The sequence below is a fragment of the Parasteatoda tepidariorum genome, chromosome 6 (assembly GCF_043381705.1).
Source record: "Parasteatoda tepidariorum isolate YZ-2023 chromosome 6, CAS_Ptep_4.0, whole genome shotgun sequence".
NCBI classification, from domain to species: domain Eukaryota; kingdom Metazoa; phylum Arthropoda; class Arachnida; order Araneae; family Theridiidae; genus Parasteatoda; species Parasteatoda tepidariorum.
Window position 1 is genome coordinate 21975727 of NC_092209.1, and position 19550 is coordinate 21995276.

The following is a 19550-nucleotide window of genomic DNA, read 5'->3' on the forward strand; positions in this document are numbered from 1 at the left end:
TTAAGAAATGCCTGGAATCCGGTACTTGTTTTCAACTGCTGGTTTTCTTGGATTTTGCACCATTTATGCCATTAGAGTGAATATCAATGTTGCTATTGTAGCAATGGTAAATGGTACAGCTGTCTACAAAAGTGACAATGCGACAACATCCGATGAATGCAAAGTGACACCTCCTCCCTTCAGTGACAATTCTTCTTTATACGACGTACCTAAGGTAGTGTGCTCTTTACTTCTGCCTAAATTGTTTACTTTTCAACTTTTTAAAAAGATCGCAATGGTGAATGTTTAAAAAAAATTCGCCTTCTTGTCAATTTTCTAACAACTACTTCCAGACTCAACCAAAAATCTTAATCATCATCCTCCTTACTGGTTCTACAGCCCAAGATGGGCCCTCGAGAGAATTCTTTTCCATCTTGACCTGTTTTCAGCAATGGTTTTCAATACGAAGAATTTCTTTTCTACAAAATTGAATAATTTGATCTTAACCAGAAAAGGAAAATAACAGTATGCTTTGTTAATAGAACTACCAACTACAATACTTTTTGAAAAAAATTTTGTAAAGTGGTAGATAATTAAAAACTAAAGCACTTAGAATTTTTGTTTATTTTAAAACCCTTACCATAAGAATTTGTTCAAAGTGGGTTTCATAGAAACTCTTTGAATCATTCATAGGAAAAATAAATTTAAATCAAATTTACAAAGCAAAGAATAAAGCATTAAAACTTAAACTTAGCTACCACTAGAAGAAAATTTCCTAAAAAGCGTAGAAAGTTTGAAGCCCTGTGTATTTGTTTATATATAGAAAAAATACCAATTACTGGATGGGATAGGCTGGTTGGCAGGTTGTTGGGCTCACGTTTGATAGAAAGGGAGTTCGAATCCAGGTGGCCGAACACTCCCCATGCAGTAAATGGTGATTAGTGCATGTTAAATCTATCTGGTCACAAAGTCTTCCGCGTTCACATGACTAATGAATACCAACAAATCAATACCTCTGGGGGTACTGAATTGGAGATTCTCTGATTCAGGTCAAAATTACAATCTGCTATAAAAATAAGAATCAGAAAAATTCGAGGTAATAAGGTTGAAGAATTAGAATATTTAAATATTAGTTGTACTTCGCATTCGGCTTGATTACCATTAAAGATTTTAAGGCGCAGAAAATAATTTTGAAAGTTGACAAGGCTGACAAAAGTAGCTAGCATATTAAAAAAATGATAATTTTCCAAAGGAAATTTCTATGCATCTTGGACGTATTCAAAGTACAACTAAAACAAATATTCACTTTTTTGTGTTGCAAAATTTTCTGGAATGTTTTTCCTACGAAAATTAAAAATCACGTGCTTTTTATTTTCACTATAGAGACAGTCGTGACGCACTACGATAAATAAACTTTTGTTATCTGCGTTAGCTTCTTGATAAGAACTGTACAATAAATTACTCTACTAGCTGATTCATCTCTTTCATTTTAAATTTCTGATCACTATTCTGATAAACTTTGTTTGCATTTTCAACAGCATGGTCTAGAAGGTTGGTTTTGTTTATACTCTAAAAGAAAACAAACAAATTCTTGGAATACAAAACTTTTATATGTTAAATTTATCACATTTTAACAGAAGAAACAAAAATTTATTTTCCTCTACTTAAAGGGAGTGTCCCATATTCATACAGTATTTGGATATTAAGTGGTAAAAAAATAAAAAATAAAAAAGACTTAGTGACAGCTGCCAACTTGCACGGTCATTTTATAAGATTTTACAAAGTGGTCCTATAACACTGGAAAATACATTTTTTATAGAATTTGCAAGAGTACTTGATTTTACCTTATTCCGGTGTGAGGATTTTAAATCAAAGATTATTTTTGCTTGGAAAGCTACAGATTTTTTTTTAAAATTGCATATTTAGTAAGGTTTAATTTTTGTTTGAATGTGCAAGTGCATGAAGAACGAATAGGTTTATATATATGCATATATACTTGCCTGATTTTTTTCAAATAACATTCAAGACAAAAACCCTATGACCTTAACGTATCGCATCATAATCTAATATGTACTATCGTCTTTTTCTTACCACTCCCTACTTTTTAGAAAAGTGGGGACAGTAGACAATAAATGAATTTTAAGCAGATTTAAACTGCATAATCAAATTGCATAAAGTCTGCAACTTGATAGAAACCGATTGCAGATTTAAAATCGGTGCTGAGAAAAGTTGCCATGATCTGTTCATAAATATCACGCAACGGAAAAAAAAAATGCTCCCCAATGAAATAGTTAAAGTTTAATAAGTTCACTAAAAATTAAGTAAGCTCAACCACATTTAAAAATACTACGGCTGATTACTAGACCTGATAAGCTCCTTACAACTGTTACGGAATTTCCGTATTTTTAGAAAATAACTTTTCAGTTTTAGCATAGTTAATAAGAATTAAAAGAACTTTTTAACTGCCCCCTATTATTAATTTAAATAAACATATTAATTAAATTTACATAGGGTCATGTTATGTTGAAAAAAATATTTCACATGTACGTCAAATGTCACTCAATAACTATCATAATTTTAATCAAGTATTGTTTTGGTTTTTTTTCGGAATTTGCGATGTTGATTTTTGTATCGTTGACTATTATATTCTTTAATTCCAGTATGACCAGAATTCGAATTTTTTAATATAATATTTTCATATTTAAAATATTTTTTAACTTTCTTATTAATTTCAATATCATTTATTGTATCATAATTTTTTTAATAACTGATTTATTATAATCTTCACGCACACATTTTAAACACTTCAGAATTTTGAATTTTTTCTCTCTTACTTGAATGCAATTTTTCTTTAATTTTAGTTTTTGTTGTTTACGTATCGTTTATACTCATGTTCGAAAATGTTTATTTCTAATTAATATAAGTTGCCTCTGATTCCGGCTTTGTAGCCTGTTAGTGGCCTAAAAAATTTTTTTTGTAGAAAATTGTGAAATTCAAGATTTTTGTTGTTATTTCTCAGAAACCTTTTTAGCTTATATATATATATATATAGGCANCCCAATCTATATATATATATATTGCTCAAACTTGGTATTTTACCATTAAAAATTACATCTTTTAAAGTGATGTATCAAAATTTTATACCTTACAATTCAAAACTTTTTGGATCATTATTAAATAAAATAATTTAAAGAAAATATTTTCAAACAATTATATATTTCATAAAATTATGTATGGATAAACGAATGTTATAGTCGTCTGAAAAAATATTTCTATTTGCTTAAAAAGTTCTCGAGATATGGAGAAACACCGGGGAAAAAAATGGAATTAACATTAAAGAGCCCAAACTATGGACCGCTCTCTTGACCAAACTATGTGGACAATATTTTCTTGATTACAGCTACATCTTATATATCGAGGATCAGTAATTCGAGTCGGTCGTAAAAAAGGTATGTTTATTCAGAGAAAATACTTTTTGTGTCTGATTTCATAACTTATTATATCATCTACACTAATTAATTAGCATATTTAAGGTCACCCTTATGAGCCATTAAGATTGAGTCCTAGAACAAGAAGTTCGATCATTTAGATCAAAAGTTATTCAGGGTGGTTCGTTTATTTATTTTATTTTTTTTGCTCTCTGCACATTGTATATATAATTCTTTTTTCAGGAAGGTGAGTTCATCTGGTCCCCTCAATTACAGGCAGTTGTTCTCGGGGCATTTTACTACGGTTATTGTATTTCCCAGATACCCGGTGGAAGGCTGGCTGAAATATTCAGTGCAAAATGGGTTTTTGGAATTGGCACATTCATCACTGCTCTGCTCACATTGCTAACGCCTGCCGCAGCTCGCATGCATGTAGGTGTTCTAATTGGCATTAGAACCCTTGAAGGACTAGCACAGGTATGAAGCTGTTATCTATAAATATAAAAAATGAAATATCTAAAAGAGACAAACTATTTATTCACTGCATAAATTAATAAAAAAAATATAAAAAAAAGTGCTAGCGCTCAATAAAACTAATATACTATACTACATTATTTCTAGAAATTCTTTTTATAATATAATATAAAATTTTGCCATTTAGAGACGTAACCTTTATGGTATGAAAAGTTTATTACTTAAAGCAATGGTTGAACCAAGTGCTTTGACACTTGGAATGCTTTGACCGAATGCTTTTATTTTATTTTATAACTAGGAGGTTCCGCCCCCTGCTCGCTAACGCTCGCCAACCCCCGNGATGCTTTGACAGAATGCTTTTATTTTATTTTACAATGGGTGTTAAGCGGTCAACCCAATTCTGAGAGTACGACTATCAATGCTCAATTCCGTAGCCTTATAATTTTTAACCCAACTCAGAAGAAAAGGGAACTCAGTGAGCAATAATATCTTGCTTCCCAATAATTCCTGCTTGCAATAATATCTTTTGCTAATAATGAAATACTACGTTTTATTTTATGTGAATTCAAGAACCTGGCCTGTGGGTCTCAGAAGTATGGCCAAAACTTCAAATATCACATGGAACTGAATAGAAAATTTAATACAATCATAACTATTAAAAATAATTTGACAATTTTAAGCAACATATCTAGTTTTGAAAACTTTCAGTATATAATTTCGAAACAAATATAAGCAATTATTTTCAATTTTTATGAGAAGTTATTGAGTATATTCATGAACTTGAAAATCTAGGCAAACCTGGGTATATTTATTAAGGCTTTTTTCGTCTAAAGTAATTTATTAATTTCTAAAGCTTAGAAAATTTATATTTCTCTGAATATTTTTATGCTTTGAATAGCCGATTCACATCGGATTTGCGACTATAAGCCTTTCTACTCCGCATATATGTGTTGTGAGTCCACTCCATTGGGCAAGGCAACTCTTGAATCATTTATTGAGACAAATTCCCGTTTGTGAATAACTTTTGATGGTTCTAACGCGAGTTTACCTTTTGAAGTTGTTTTACTATCATTTTATAATATACTTGGAGTGATGAGTGTTAGCTATTCAGTAACTGTGTGTATAATTTTATTTCATTCATAGTATTTAATTCCAGGGAGTCACGATGCCAGCAATGCATTCCATGTTGGGACGGTGGTTACCAGATTCAGAAAGAGCGTTTTTGTCTACGATAGTATATTGTGGAATCAACGTAGGTACCGTTTCAGCAATGCCCGTGTCTGGTATTCTGTGTAATTCAGATATATTTGGAGGGTGGCCCTCTGCTTTTTACATCGTTGGTATGCATCCTTATATTTTCAAATTTTAATGCTAAATATTTCTAATTATACCCATTTTTTCAGTCAAAGAAATTTCGAAGACTTTGTGTTTTTGTAAGAAATGAGCCTTTATGAAGAATACAGTGTGCCTCATGAAATAAAGCCACTTTAATTTTGAGTCATAACTGGACACAAAGAAAACCAATGAGGACCGAACACATATATTATGAAAGTTTATACCCAACCACATATTTACAAAGAGTAACTCAATTCCTGCCCCATCAAAATTCGAATAAGTAAAAAAGGAAGGAAGAAAGTGTACCACCGAAATAAAATCATTACTTTTAATGGTCAATGTATCGATCAGGTTTAGATATGTAGCATTACTATTTTTCTAGGCTTCAATGGTGGTAGTCTTCAAATGTGCCATAAACTGGAACTGCTCCTTTTTGGTATACATAAGAATAGCCCTTCAAGTTTTCTTGGAGATAGATGATGGAAGAACGGATCATTCATGATAAGCTTCCTATTATTCAAAAACAACCTCTGTGATGATTTTCCAGCGTATACACTCTAAAAACTGTACCTCTGATTTCAGAGGCAAATTTGGATCGTTTGTGCCTCAGAATTTAAAGGGCACAACGTACCTTTAAAAATGAAAGGCACAATATACCTTTGATTTCAGAGGCAAATTTGGATCGTTTGTGCCTCAGAATTTAAAGGGCACAACGTACCTTTAAAAATGAAAGGCACAATGTACCTCTGATTGAACCGCTGTACCTCTCATTGAAACAAGCATTTAGTGGTACCAAAGCCTGTTATTTGAACAAAATTTTTTTACCTATTTGTAATTTGCTAGCACTTCATATAAAAAGGGATTTTCTATTTGGTTTACATTATTACCAAAATATTAATTATAAGAATTCTTAACGAAAAATATTTCTCAATTTTTTGAATATTGGCCACTCGAAAGTGATCATTTCAAGGGATTCCATCTAAGGCTTTTTCATAGGCAATTATAAAATACGTAAATTTTTAAATTTTTTTTAATTATGTAGCGTTTGATGATACTTCAACAACTACAATGATGCTTTTCTAATCATATATAGGTACAAAAAGATAATAGTTATTTCTGTTAAGCCAAGTCAACATAATTCATGGACTTTTTTTTCTTTTCCAAAAAGCATCCTCAAAATGGAAATTTATTATAAATTTAGATATTTTTTAAATATTTAGAGATTTCATAAAATAGTTTTATAAGGATCAAAAATTAAACACCAAATATCATTAAATCTAATATCTTTTATTTTCACACATAAAGAACAATTTTACATAATTTAGTAACAGTTGCAATATGATGTATACAGTTTCACAAATATGGAAAAACATAGAACTTACATAGAATATTTTAAAATGATAGATGTAGTTTTTAACAACTTGGCTATTTTATAACATGAAATATGTTTAATCAAATGACTTAACAAGTGTAAAATGAAAGATTTCTTTCCATTGAAGTGAATTTTTTTTAAATCCAGATTTTGGCGAAGCATATTAACCCGTTAGGNATGAATTTTTTTAAAATCCAGATTTTGGCGAAGCATATTAACCCGTTAGGCGCCATCATTCCCATTTTGGGAACATCAGCTTTCAATTTTTTTAGAACTAACTGTACTTAATATTATTTAATCGATGATTTTATTTGAGTTCAGAATATATGAAAAGCCTTCTGCAAATTTTTTGGAAAGCTTGTTTCAGAATTTGTTTTTTATTGTATTTTAAAAAACGTGAAATTCTGCATTTTTGTCCCAATCATTAAACATGCATTTGTTTTATAAATATTATTAAAATAAAAATTACTTTCGTGCTTAAACTTGATTACAACAATCGGATTATAGTCGGATTGAGGATTAATAAAATTCAAACTTCTATCGTAATTCTCTTTTCTATAATCCGAATTTCGATGTCTACAGCATTTCTTAAAATGTCCAATTTCACCACAATAGAAACATTCACGTTCAGATCTAAATTTCTTCACAATACTTGGTGAATTCCATTTCTCATTAAAATGTTCTTTCTGGCGATCGTTATTACACGGAATATCTTGTGGATCATACTGAAAATCGGCAATGAGATTTTCTTTAAAGTAATAATAATTATCATCATAAATTTCTAACCTTTCAGCAGGAATAAGCTGTAAAGCACACGAAAACCAAAGATCGAAATTCACACTAAATCTCTTCGCTTTCTGTTCAAAGAGTTCGAAGTACCGTCGATTTCTACACTTCGTGGCATCAACTTTAAACATCTCATTCACTAATTTTTTCTTAAGTAGGAAATCCATAATAACAATAATATTTGTCACCAATTCTTTCAAAAACTTAATAAAACATGTCTGGAACGGATCCCACCGCTGCCACCAATTAAATACATAGCTGTAGCGTATTAAGCTATATTAAAGAACTGTTCTATAAAAACATTTATTTCACACCACAACAAATACAATAACAAATATAAAGTACCCGTAACGGGATAGTTAAATCTTATAAAGGAAACTAGAAAAAGTGCCCGTAGCGGGATATATGAAAACTCACCCGTAACGGGATAGATAAAATATCATAAAACAAACTAGATAAACCCGTAACGGGTAATATGAAAAATCAAATTCCACACAAAACTAATTCTAAAAAATCAACATCCTTCTGGTGTTCTAATTTTATCGTCTGCTTTTATTATTTGTATTTCGTCATAAAATATTTCATTGATGTGCGCATGCGTTTCTTCTCCGTTACATCATACCGAAGAAAAAGAAGGGAAGCCCATTTGAGAGGCACAAGGAAGCGGTAAAATCCTTTCGTACCGAGCATTGACTCGCGTTTGTTTTGGTACCTTTAGTTTCTTGTGGTGCCTGTCATTTCTAAAGGCACATTAGTTATGTGCCTCTAACGCGAGAAAATAAAGGGTACATTTAGCTTGTACCTTTTATATAAGAGGTACTGTTTTTAGAGTGTATTGTGGCATTGTCCTACTGAATAATCTGAATTGTGCCACTATTTCTCTTTACAAATCGTAATAAACGGGTTTAGCGTCTTTAGTTAATAGGTAGATTTTCTAAGTGGCATAGAGGGGAGGCTAGATTAAGTGTACCACCGCAGCCTAATCCTTCCCTAACTATTAAGGAGTTTGCACATTGCTATCCATTAACGATGATTTTTCTCTGTTCTCTCGTCGTCAGATTCATTTTATTTACAGTACAAGAAATTTGCGACATTGAACAGTATCTAAAGTTAAAAACTATCTGCAGGAATAGAAAAAAATGATTGGCGCAGACAGTGTTGTGTGCTATTGCTACCGAACTGGAAAAAAAAAATGGTTTGCTTTCTTTCAAAAAATAGGAAGCTCATTTAGTATTTGTTAAAGCTATATAGTAGTAAACATAAACTCAAACTACATCTCCCTCACAGCGCATAGAGTCTACCGATTAGCAAAAGACGTGAAACCAATTTATTGTAATTTGTAGGGAGAATTGTTGGTGCAAGTCAGGTTTACGTGGAAAAATGGTGGTCTTGGATAACAGGGTGCTTTTCATGAATGACCTTTCCTTTCATTTTGTTTCTCTCTTCTATCTAACATTCAGACCTTGGAGAAAGCTGAAAATGAAAAAGTTGAATTTCTCGTTGCTCAAAATAAATTTCACAAAAGTAAAATAAATTTTAATTGATTTTTCTGTCTAAGTAACACAAATGCGGGTTATTTCCATGGAAAAAAGAGACAGTCTATGGACTTGAACTTTGTCATTCGTAAGTTCAAAATTGAGTTGACTGTTCATTGACGTTTATAAAATAAAATTTAAATAAGAGAGAAATCTGTAAAAATGATTTCCCTAATACTTTTTTAGTTTTTCTCGTTTGTGACCGATTTGTCGTTAAAAATTTTGAGCGCGTTGAGACAAATTTCTTAAAAAATCGCATTATTCAAGTTTTTTAAAAAGGAAGAAAAATTTAATTTTTATGGCACTTTCGAAACCATGATATAGTGACATACTTTTTTTTGTATTTTGTTTCGCAATTATTTTCAGGAATTTTTGGATGCATTTGGTTTCTACTATGGAGTTTTCTTGTAACTGAAACACCCCATACCCACCCATGGATCTCAAAAGAAGAACTTAAACATATTACATCAGACCAAAAAATTGAACTGAAAGACGACGTAAGCATTATTTTGAAAACTTTCAAAATATGAGTATATATGAAAATTATGTATCTAATTTATAGATTATAATGTCCACAGAGCTGCTTATTACTCAAATAAGAAGAATACAGTAAGTAAAAAAAGTGTTCCTTCATTTTGAAAAGACCTAGACAGACCAGATTAGCTAACACAGCTATAATGTATATATTTACACGAGTAATGGCGTATATGCACAATTTATTAAAGTTAACAGCTATGATTTATTTAAAAGTAGTAAAAAAGCTACAATTGTAGAGATGACAATTTTCTCCACTTTGTAAAAGAAATATTTTCGAATGGTAACGATATTTTATATTTAGTTTAGTTTTTTTTATATAAAGTAGTTTTTCCACCACTAAATGTCAAAAATTTGAAATGTTACTTTATAGCAGTATCTCGTGGTGAACTTTTAAAGAGTAAGCGTAATTATCCTTATTCTTTGCCATTTAATTTGCCACCAATTTATTTTACAATCGTCGTTGAACGGCAGATCCAATTTCAGGTTTACGAATACTAATGTTCAACTCCGTAGCCATGTGATTTTAAACCAAAACCAGAAGACAAGGAAACTTTTGGATCAAGTATTTTGAGAATTTGTGCCTCTGTGGAGGACTTTTGATAGAACTAACCTTCATTTGCTTTACATGGTGAGGAAAAATCACGATCACCTCTCACAGTTAGCCCGACGGCAGGACCATGATCCATCTAACCCAGATATTTTACGCCAACACTCTGGTCGATGTAAATTCGTATCGATCAGCCATCATCTGGTATTCGAACCCGGTTCACCTCATTAGAAAGCGACCGCTCTATTCCCTGAGCTACTAAGGCTCGCTACCGATTTATTAAAACTTTTGCAGAAAGTGGAGCAGTTGACATCCCTGCAATTGCAAAGTTCTTACTATTCTTTATTTTGCGCTGCTAACTTTCTACGTCTTTTTTCGGAAGGGGGGGGAATTCTTTTAGTGGTAGGTAAGTTTATGTTTGAATGTAATATTCTTTGTCTTGTAAATTTGATCTAAATTTATTCATCTCACCACTACATGTAAATGGTTCAAAAGTTTATGAAAAACTCATTTTGTTTCTACTCTTTTGGAGAAAGGTTATTAAAATGGTTGCAATGTTACCAAACTTTTTGAAAGCTTTAGTTTCTTATTGTTTTCCACTCTATAAATTTTTTCTCAAAAAAGCGAAGCCGCTGCCAGCACTATTCTTAATTAATACCTCTCCGCCACATTTACTTTTTCACGGATAAATAAAACACCCTTTATATAAATTGTAACTGAAAATACATCTTGATAGTTGGAATCATTTAATTATCTCGAAAACAAACTAGAAAGGAAACTATTTTTCAACCAGTTCTTTTATTTCGGGTCATAAACTTCCCTGGCAGACCATTAAACTTGCAACTGGAAAGCGTCACTTAATTGTTGTTACAATATCAGAAAACATTCCGCATTGCTTGCATTGCAATGGCCAAAAATGCATTTAATATAACTTATAAATGAAGATTCGATTGAAGATCTAATAAATTTATATCAATTCTCTTTCTAGCTACCACCCATCCCTTGGTTCAAAATTATGACATCGGTTCCATTCTGGGCTCTCATCATCACACAGATTGGAGCAGATTGGGCTTTTTACACGCTTGTCAATGATTTACCCACTTTTTTCGCTACTATGCTGCACTTTAACGTAGCAAAGGTAAATATGTATATCTCTGCTGCTGTGATCAAAGCGGGCCTTATGAAGTCAATGGATTTTTGTTCATTGTCCTGATTCATAAGACCCAATTTTCTTCTTCTTCTGAACTGTAAGTGGTGGTATTGTTGCTTCATAATATATCTGCTGAAGAAAAACTTGATATGTATAATATTTATCCGTGATAACCAATAACAAAGAAAACTTAAAAGAGCAAAAACTAGGAAAACTGTCAAAACTATATGGCTAAGAAAAGAATCGACTACAGATATCCCAACTTGGACAGCGGTAGTTTTGTAATGTATGATTTCTGGTTTAGTAAATTCGATTTATAGGGTTTTTGCTCACTTCTACTTCCAGAAAATTCAAAGGCTTATGTGATTTACCACTTTATTACAGTTGAGCTTCGTTAAGCCATCACCTTCTAAATAGAAAGCCTCCACACGCTTTCTTATAAGTAGTCTGCGCAGATTATTTATAAAGCAAACCACTTGTGCGCATGAGCATGAGATGCCAACTGTTCCGGACACGCTAAAATAATTAAAAAACGGTATATAACTACTAAGTAAATTTTGCTCTCTTTTTAAGAGGTATTGCACGACGTATGTCATACCTGCCAACTTTTAATACCTTCCATTATCATTTTTCTCAGTGGTATTAAAACTTCAATTTTAAGCAAACAAATACATTGTATTTGAGAAAACTTAAGATGACAACCATGATAGTAACGCATATTAATATACATGCTTAATTTTTGTAAGAATAGTGGTGATCAAAAACATTTAAAAATTAAGTTTATCGAAGAAAAAAATAGTATATATTTACTACCACTTTAAATATGAAAATAAAATCTTCCGGAAAATCCGGAAGAGTTGACTGGCATGATGTACTATAAAGTGGTGAATTATATAAGCCTACGAATTATTTAGAAATAGTGGTGAATAAAAATCTGCTAAATTGACTTTATTAAACCAAGAATCACAATTCATAAACTACCACTTTAAAATATATATTTACTGTCCGGAGCAAGTTGGCATCTCTGTGAACCCAAATTCTATTTTAAAAGTAATTGAGAGAAATTTATCATATATATTTGAGAATTGAATCTGTAGTGGTTGACAAGCAAATAAAACCAATCAATTACATTCATAAAATAAACTAATTTTTAGACATATATTTGCTGCCATTTTCTAACTTTTAATAGATTTAATATTAAAGTCTATTAAAATCAGATGGTTAATTACTGTTAATAATAGGATTTTCTTTTCTTATGAACTTTTGAAATCTACCCTATTACATTAAGGATATATTTCTTTGATTAACACGTTCACGCCAGGGTGACCCACCGGTGGATCACGCTAGATTTTCTCATCTTGGCAGCGCACCGGAGTAAAAACTGGTAACAATAAATTTCATTTTTTAGTTTTTTTTTCCGGGAGTAATAAAAATCCATAACTACCGATTGTTTTTAACAGATGCAATTTTAATATTGAATTGTTTCTTCGCCGTGGTTAATTTCTTTACAGTGAATTGTTATTGTTGAGAATAGATTAACTCCTCCAGAATATTATCTAATATTGAAATAGTTCATCTACCAGTATTTTCTCTTTTCTCGTACCAGTATTTTACCTTTTCCCGGCGTGAACGTGTTAAATAATAGTAAACTTTCTTGCTCGCTTTGGAGATTAATGCTTTTGTTTCAATTTCAGTTAGATCTCATGTTAGAGGATAAATGGTAATGCAAATTTTTTTATCACTTTTTTTTAAAAAAATGTATTAGTTAATATTTGACGCCCGGTGGCTGAGCGGTAGCGCTTCGCGCTGTCGTGCCACAGGTCCTTGGTTCGATCCTTGGGCCGGGCAAGGCCGACTCAGCCTTTCATCCCTTCAGTGGGTCGATAAAATGAGTACCAAGCATGCTTGGGAACTAACACTGGGGGTTCCGCGTTCGGCTGACCACCTGACCGGAACATATGCTCCTGCACTCCAGAGCCCAAGGTCAAGAAAACTGAGATGGGCACAGTCGGCCTTGGCCCTCTTAATGGGCTGTCGCGCCACTGAGTTATTAGTTAATATTTATCTATGCAACATATTTGTAGTATTTATTGTAATGTTTTATGTTAAAAATGTTATAATAATCAGGTATGTTTATTTGCAGAATGGATTCTTATCATCGTTTCCTCATCTTCTCCAAACCTTTTTTGGTCTCGTAGCAGGATTCTTAGCAGATTTTATGGTACAAAGAAAACTCGCCTCAACGAACTTCGTCAGAAAATTTTTCAACTCATTGTGTAAGTCTTTAAAAACCTAGAATTTTAGCTGAATGTTTATCATTACCTTTTACGATAAATGTTACAAACTCTCATTCAATGTTTATTTTTAAATATGACTTTACTCTTTTATTTTTTGAAAATATCACAGTAAAGCTTTTTTTTAAATTTTTTTAGCTGGTTTCGGGCCTGCTCTTTCTCTAGTAGCAGTCTGCCTTGCAGGATGTGATGTTTCACTGAATGTCATTTTCTTCACACTTTCCTTGTCATTGGGAGGTTTCTGTTATAGTGGGTACATGCTGTCCCACCTTGATTTATCTCCAGAATATGCAGGTAATACACTTCACTCATGATGTATTATATTAATTATCAACGAACTTCTTATTCCCATACCACCAGGAAAAGCATTCATCAAAAATTTATATTTTGGAAGCTGTGCCTCAAATTTAAAAATTTTTAAATTTGATGGTTAATTAATTAAATGACAAATTTAAACATAAAATTAAAGTCGTTTGCATGTAAAGGTAAAATACGTAGCTGCAAACATTCATGCATTTGGCGGAGAAACTTGACTAATGATAATTTCATTATTTAATTTTTGATGTAATAAATGAGCCGACTCAAGCAGCAAAATAACTCGAGCCATCATTAGACCAATATTCATGAATCTTGGGTCAATAAGGGTTCAAAGGACCGTTATTTTGTCCGATATTGTCCCTATATAGAATTGTCAGATTCACCAGATATTTTAAATTTATTATTCAGCCAATATAGACCCTATATAGACCACTCTAAGACCAATATTAAAGGAATATAGACATTCCAATATTGGTCCCTCGGTACTTGTTCTTGTGGGACCCATATTGAGCCAATTTTGGCCCCATATAGAATGATCCTATTCACCCGTCATTTTACAGCCACTTTACAACTAATGTCGTCACTATGAAGAACTGTCAGATTCACCCGATATTTTAAACTTATTATTCAGCCAATATTGGCCCCCGATATAGACCATTCTAGAAGCCAATATTAAGAAATCAAGACATCCCAATATTGGTCCCTCCGTGCGTGTTCGCTGGACCCTTTGTACCAGTTTTGAGCCCAATAAGGCTGAGGTTAAATTGTTGTTAGGGGACTTAGGAGCTTAAAAAATGTAGCTTTTTTATTTATTTCCTTAAATTTCAATAATAGTTTATGTATTTTGATCATTCAATAAGTTATAGTGATAACCCAAGTTGGTTAACTTTTTCCAATGTTTCTATATTCATTCAAACATTAATCCTTTAAAAGCTCAAAAATACTATTAAATGAAAAATAAGTAAAAAATGTTTATTCCACTTTTGAAAATAACGGCATAACTAAGACTTAAAGTTACTTTTCACCACAATAACGTATAAGCAATTTATATATCCCTGCATACCTTGAAATGAACACAAATTATTTCACCCATTAAAACAACTCTGATTATCGTTTCGTTATACTAAAATAAATGTTATCAGTTATAATCTTTATTAAAACTGTTATTCAATTATTATTAAACTAAAAGATAAGTGCACAATTTTATTGTAAAAAAATCATTGTGTTACTCTTATATTTTCCAAAAGTGTTACACTTTCGTTGTTTGCTCTAGGTAAGAAACCTTTTCCAATGTGATTTTTTGTTGTAGGGTCATTGAGACAAGGAGTGTTATTTTTCTTGCTTTCCAGGTGCACCATCTATGAACAAGAATTCGAGTCATACCCATGCGTCATGACACGTACCCATACGACCCATGACACACCCATACGTCAAACCCGCTTATAGAGCAGACCCAATTATACATCCATTCATTCAACCGCAGATATTAATTTTGACCCGAACAAGAAAACGATCAATTTCCAATTCAGTACCCCCAGAAGAATAATTTCTCATGGGAACATGGAGGACTTTGTGACCAGAGAGATTTAACGGGCACCAGTCACGATTTACTAGCCATCTAGTTTCGAACTCCCGTTTACATGAACGGGTGTCATGCTCCCTGCCAACCAGGCTATCCCGGCTGGCTCCAATATGACCTTTTAAAAATCATATTTATTTTACAAGCCTCATTAAAGAGCAAACTTTAATAATCATTTTTCTGTTGTCGATCTTCTAAACTGCTTTTGAAGTTATTTATGACTCCATGCACTCGAAATGTGGCGACCAATTTGAGATGAAAGTTTCAACCCACATGTAGCAACTAATTAGGGACGGAGGGAGTATTTATTGATTATGTTAAAAACACTTGCTTAATAGTTTTGGTGACAAAATTAAAATTAAAAAGATTTTAAATATGGATTTTCAGCTGCAAAAATAAAAGGAATATTACATTTACTTCAGATCTTTAGTTTTTGGAAGTGGAATGCAATTATGATTAATAAATTTTAGTTTTCTCTCTTCACTAATTTTTGAATCACCCTAGCGTAATCGTAGTACATAGAGCGAAATCATATGACCAATAAATTTCAAAAGCAGTGTTTATTAAATGTATATACAATATCAGTNATTTCTTAAAAATAAAAAAATTGTGATATTCGATAATATATTTAGCTAATTAACAAGTAATATGAAAAGAATATTCTTAAAAAAAATTATTATACTCTCTAATAAAACGAAGTGCTAAATGATTTAAAAAAATGAATAAAATGTGCAAACCTTTCAAATTTTTTTGTATAAACAAAGTTAATTGACTTATGTCCAAATCCAAATGACAAAAATAAATTTTGTTTTAATTTTATTTCTAAAAATAAAAACAACAAGATTTATAAATTTAAAATCAGTAATAAAAACTCACTAAATTATTAGAAGTTTCATCCAAAAAGTTTTTAATAAATTAAAAGAAAGTAAAAAAATAACCTGACAAATTCAATTCTTTATGGGAGCCTAAATTAGATTGCCGATAATTTTCACATTTAAAAATAAAAAAAAGCTTTTTTAAAAAAAAAAGTTATCTAATTAATGAAGAAACACTTCTTTATATATTCTTTTCAATAATAGATTGCCTTCAGGACAAGGTAACATCGGCGATCACGAAGTTAGTCCCACTGAAAATAATCCACATGAAAAGTCGCGACAACGAAAAAAAAAAGCTAAGAGGTGCGAAAAGGAACATGCGATATAACGATATTTGTTCTCAAAACTCTGATTCTGATTCTACAGCTCACCAATCAAGGCCATTTCAACATAACGAAACGAACATCGTTTTCCACAGCGCAAGTCGACATCGGAACGTAAGAGAAGAGTCTTATATCGCTATATCGTTCTTATATCCTTGCGTGTCTTATATCGCTATATCGTTTTACGCTCGTTGTCTTTACTCGACGGCTTAAATCAGATTTCTTATGCATAGCCTTGAATGAATGTCGCTGTATCGTCTTGCCGATATATGCGTTAAATCGATATGTCTCGATACATCGATTTATAGTCCAGTCCTAGTTGTTGCTCTAGGTAAGAAACCTTTTCCAATATGATTTTTTCTTGTAGGGCCATTGAGACAAGGGGTGTTATTTTTCTTGCTTTCCAGGTGCACCATCTATGAACAAGAATTCGAGTCATACCCATACGTCATGACACGTGCCCATACGACCCATGACACACCCATACGTCAAACCCACTTATAGAGCAGACTCAATTATACATCCATTCATTCAACCGCAGATATTAATTTTGACCCGAACAAAAAAACGATCAATTTCCAATTCAGTACCCCCAGAAGAACAATTTCTCATGGGAACATGGAGGACTTTGTGACCAGAGAGATTTAAAGCGCACCAGTCACGATTTACTACACGGGGAGTCTTCGGCCATCTAGTTTCGAACTCCCGTTTGCATGAACGGGTGTCCTGCGTCCTGCCAATCAGGCTATCCCGGCTCCAATATGACCCTTTAAAAATCATATTTATTTTACAAGCCTCATTAAAGTGCAAACTTTAATAATCATTTTTCTGTTGTCGATCTTCTAAACTGCTTTTGAAGTTATTTATGACTCCATGCACTTGAAATGTGGCGACCAATTTGAGATGAAAGTTTCAACCCACATGTAGCAACTAATTAGGGACGGAGGGAGTATTTATTGATTATGTTAAAAACACTTGCTTAATAGTTTTGGTGACAAAATTAAAATTAAAAAGATTTTAAATATGGATTTTCAGCTGCAAAAATAAAAGGAATATTACATTTACTTCAGATCTTTAGTTTTTGGAAGTGGAATGCAATTATGATTAATAAATTTTAGTTTTCTCTCTTCACTAATTTTTGAATCACCCTAGCGTAATCGTAGTACATAGAGCGAAATCATATGACCAATAAATTTCAAAAGCAGTGTTTATTAAATGTATATACAATATCAGTCTTCTATTGCAGGTACTCTCATGGGAATAGCCAACACTATTTCGAATTTGACTGGCTTTCTAGCTCCTCTCGTTGTTGGAACTCTAACAGAAAACCAAGTCTGTATATTTAATTTTAATTTCATTGATTATTAAAATAGAGTAACAACTAAAATTAAAGCGAGATAATACAAAACACTAATTTAAATTTTAATGTACTTATCAATTGAATTTTTGATTCATAATGCATGCAGTTTCTTAAAGTAAATGTAATACTACAAACTATACGTACTTACATACATATTTTGCTTATTGTTTTAAAGAGTTTAGCATGATACATAACTGCCAATTCATCTGGATTTTCCGGAAGATTTTATTTTCATATTTAAAGTGGTAGTAAATATATACTAATTTTTCTTTTATAAAATTAATTGTAAATGATTTTGATCACCACTATTCTTACAAAAATTAAGCTTATATATTAATATGCGTTACAATCATGGTTGTCAATTTCATTTTTTTCAAATACAACGTATTTGTTTGCTTAAAATTGAAGTTTTAATTCCATTTTAATACCACTGAGAAAAATGATAATGGAAGGGATTAAGAGTTGGCAGGTCTGGTAATGTATCAGCATACCTGTCTACTTTTACACATTTTGCGTAAAATTTTATTCATATGCGTAAATTTATGCAAGTAAAATATTGCGTAAAATTTTATTTTATTTGACCACCACTTTTTTTAAAAAAATTTAGTATGTATAATAATTAGGGAAAATTACATATTTATCAGATTTTTTTTGACTGAGATAAATTAAATGGAGCCCCTCGTGGGGCGGATGCTAAGATTACTACCACATATGAGATTTGGTTGTGCGCTTAAGCTCTCTCAAAATTCCATGCATGTTTCTGCCTGAAATTGCAATTTGATTTCCATTTCATAAAAACTGGGAAAAATCATCCGCGAAAGGATTAAAAGTTGGCAGGTATGCATCAGTCATCGTCACGAGAAAAATTCCCACAAGAAGTCTTACCAAAAATAAGAGAAAATAACTAGTAGTAACCATGTAATTTCTAGTTTGTTATCTTGAAGAGCAGAGCTGCCAACCCGGAATTTGCCCAGCTCTCGACGCTGTCAGAGATAACAACTTGCTCCGGAAAGCAGATAAATATTTTCGAGTGCTAGTCTTTCAATGTATCTTTGGTTTAGCAAATTCAATTTATAGTCTTTTTACTCACCGCTACTTCTAAATAGTTCAAAGTATTATTTGATATGCCTCTTTGTTATTCCCAACAGGGTTCCCGCGGCCCTTGAAAAATTTTAAAAGTGGTAGTAAATTTAGGGTGATACTACAATATATTTTTTAATTTTAACACACCTTTTTGTCGTTAAGTGCTGGAATTTTCATGCATGTACGTTTTTTTTTAGTAAACAATTTTCAGTGATGTCTACATAGTAATTAAAATATCAAAATTTGTTTTAATTTTATTACCACTTTTTAAAATTCTCAAGGACCGTGGGAGCCCTACCCTACTTAGACTTAGCAATTAATCTCACCCCCTTTCCCCCTTAGCTTTTATTGCTTCTCCTTATCGAAGGTGTTTGCTCCTCCTTATCGTAGGTCTATACAATATCACCATTTTTTTTCTATTTTTTAATGTTATGTATCAAATATCACCTAAAGAAGTGATATCCCAATCACCATTTCTGACATTTTTTAAATGTAATTCATCAGTGATGTAACAGGGAAGTCAGCTAAAATAATTAAAACCGTAAAAAAGTTCTATAAATTTTTAATGTTTGAAA

The 19550-nt window shown here is 31.9% G+C and overlaps 1 protein-coding gene across 2 annotated transcripts in view; it reads left to right on the top strand.

The window, feature by feature from the left end:
• Positions 1-19550, top strand: part of LOC107441742 (sialin) — a 91664-nt gene that overhangs the window by 12145 nt on the left and 59969 nt on the right. For both annotated transcript variants that reach the window (XM_071182091.1, XM_071182090.1), the window contains exons 4-11: positions 6-214; positions 3651-3884; positions 5038-5221; positions 9276-9406; positions 10982-11131; positions 13287-13419; positions 13576-13731; positions 17779-17864. In XM_071182091.1, the coding sequence (XP_071038192.1) occupies positions 6-214; positions 3651-3884; positions 5038-5221; positions 9276-9406; positions 10982-11131; positions 13287-13419; positions 13576-13731; positions 17779-17864 (1283 nt within the window). The remainder of the gene's footprint in view (positions 1-5; positions 215-3650; positions 3885-5037; positions 5222-9275; positions 9407-10981; positions 11132-13286; positions 13420-13575; positions 13732-17778; positions 17865-19550) is intronic.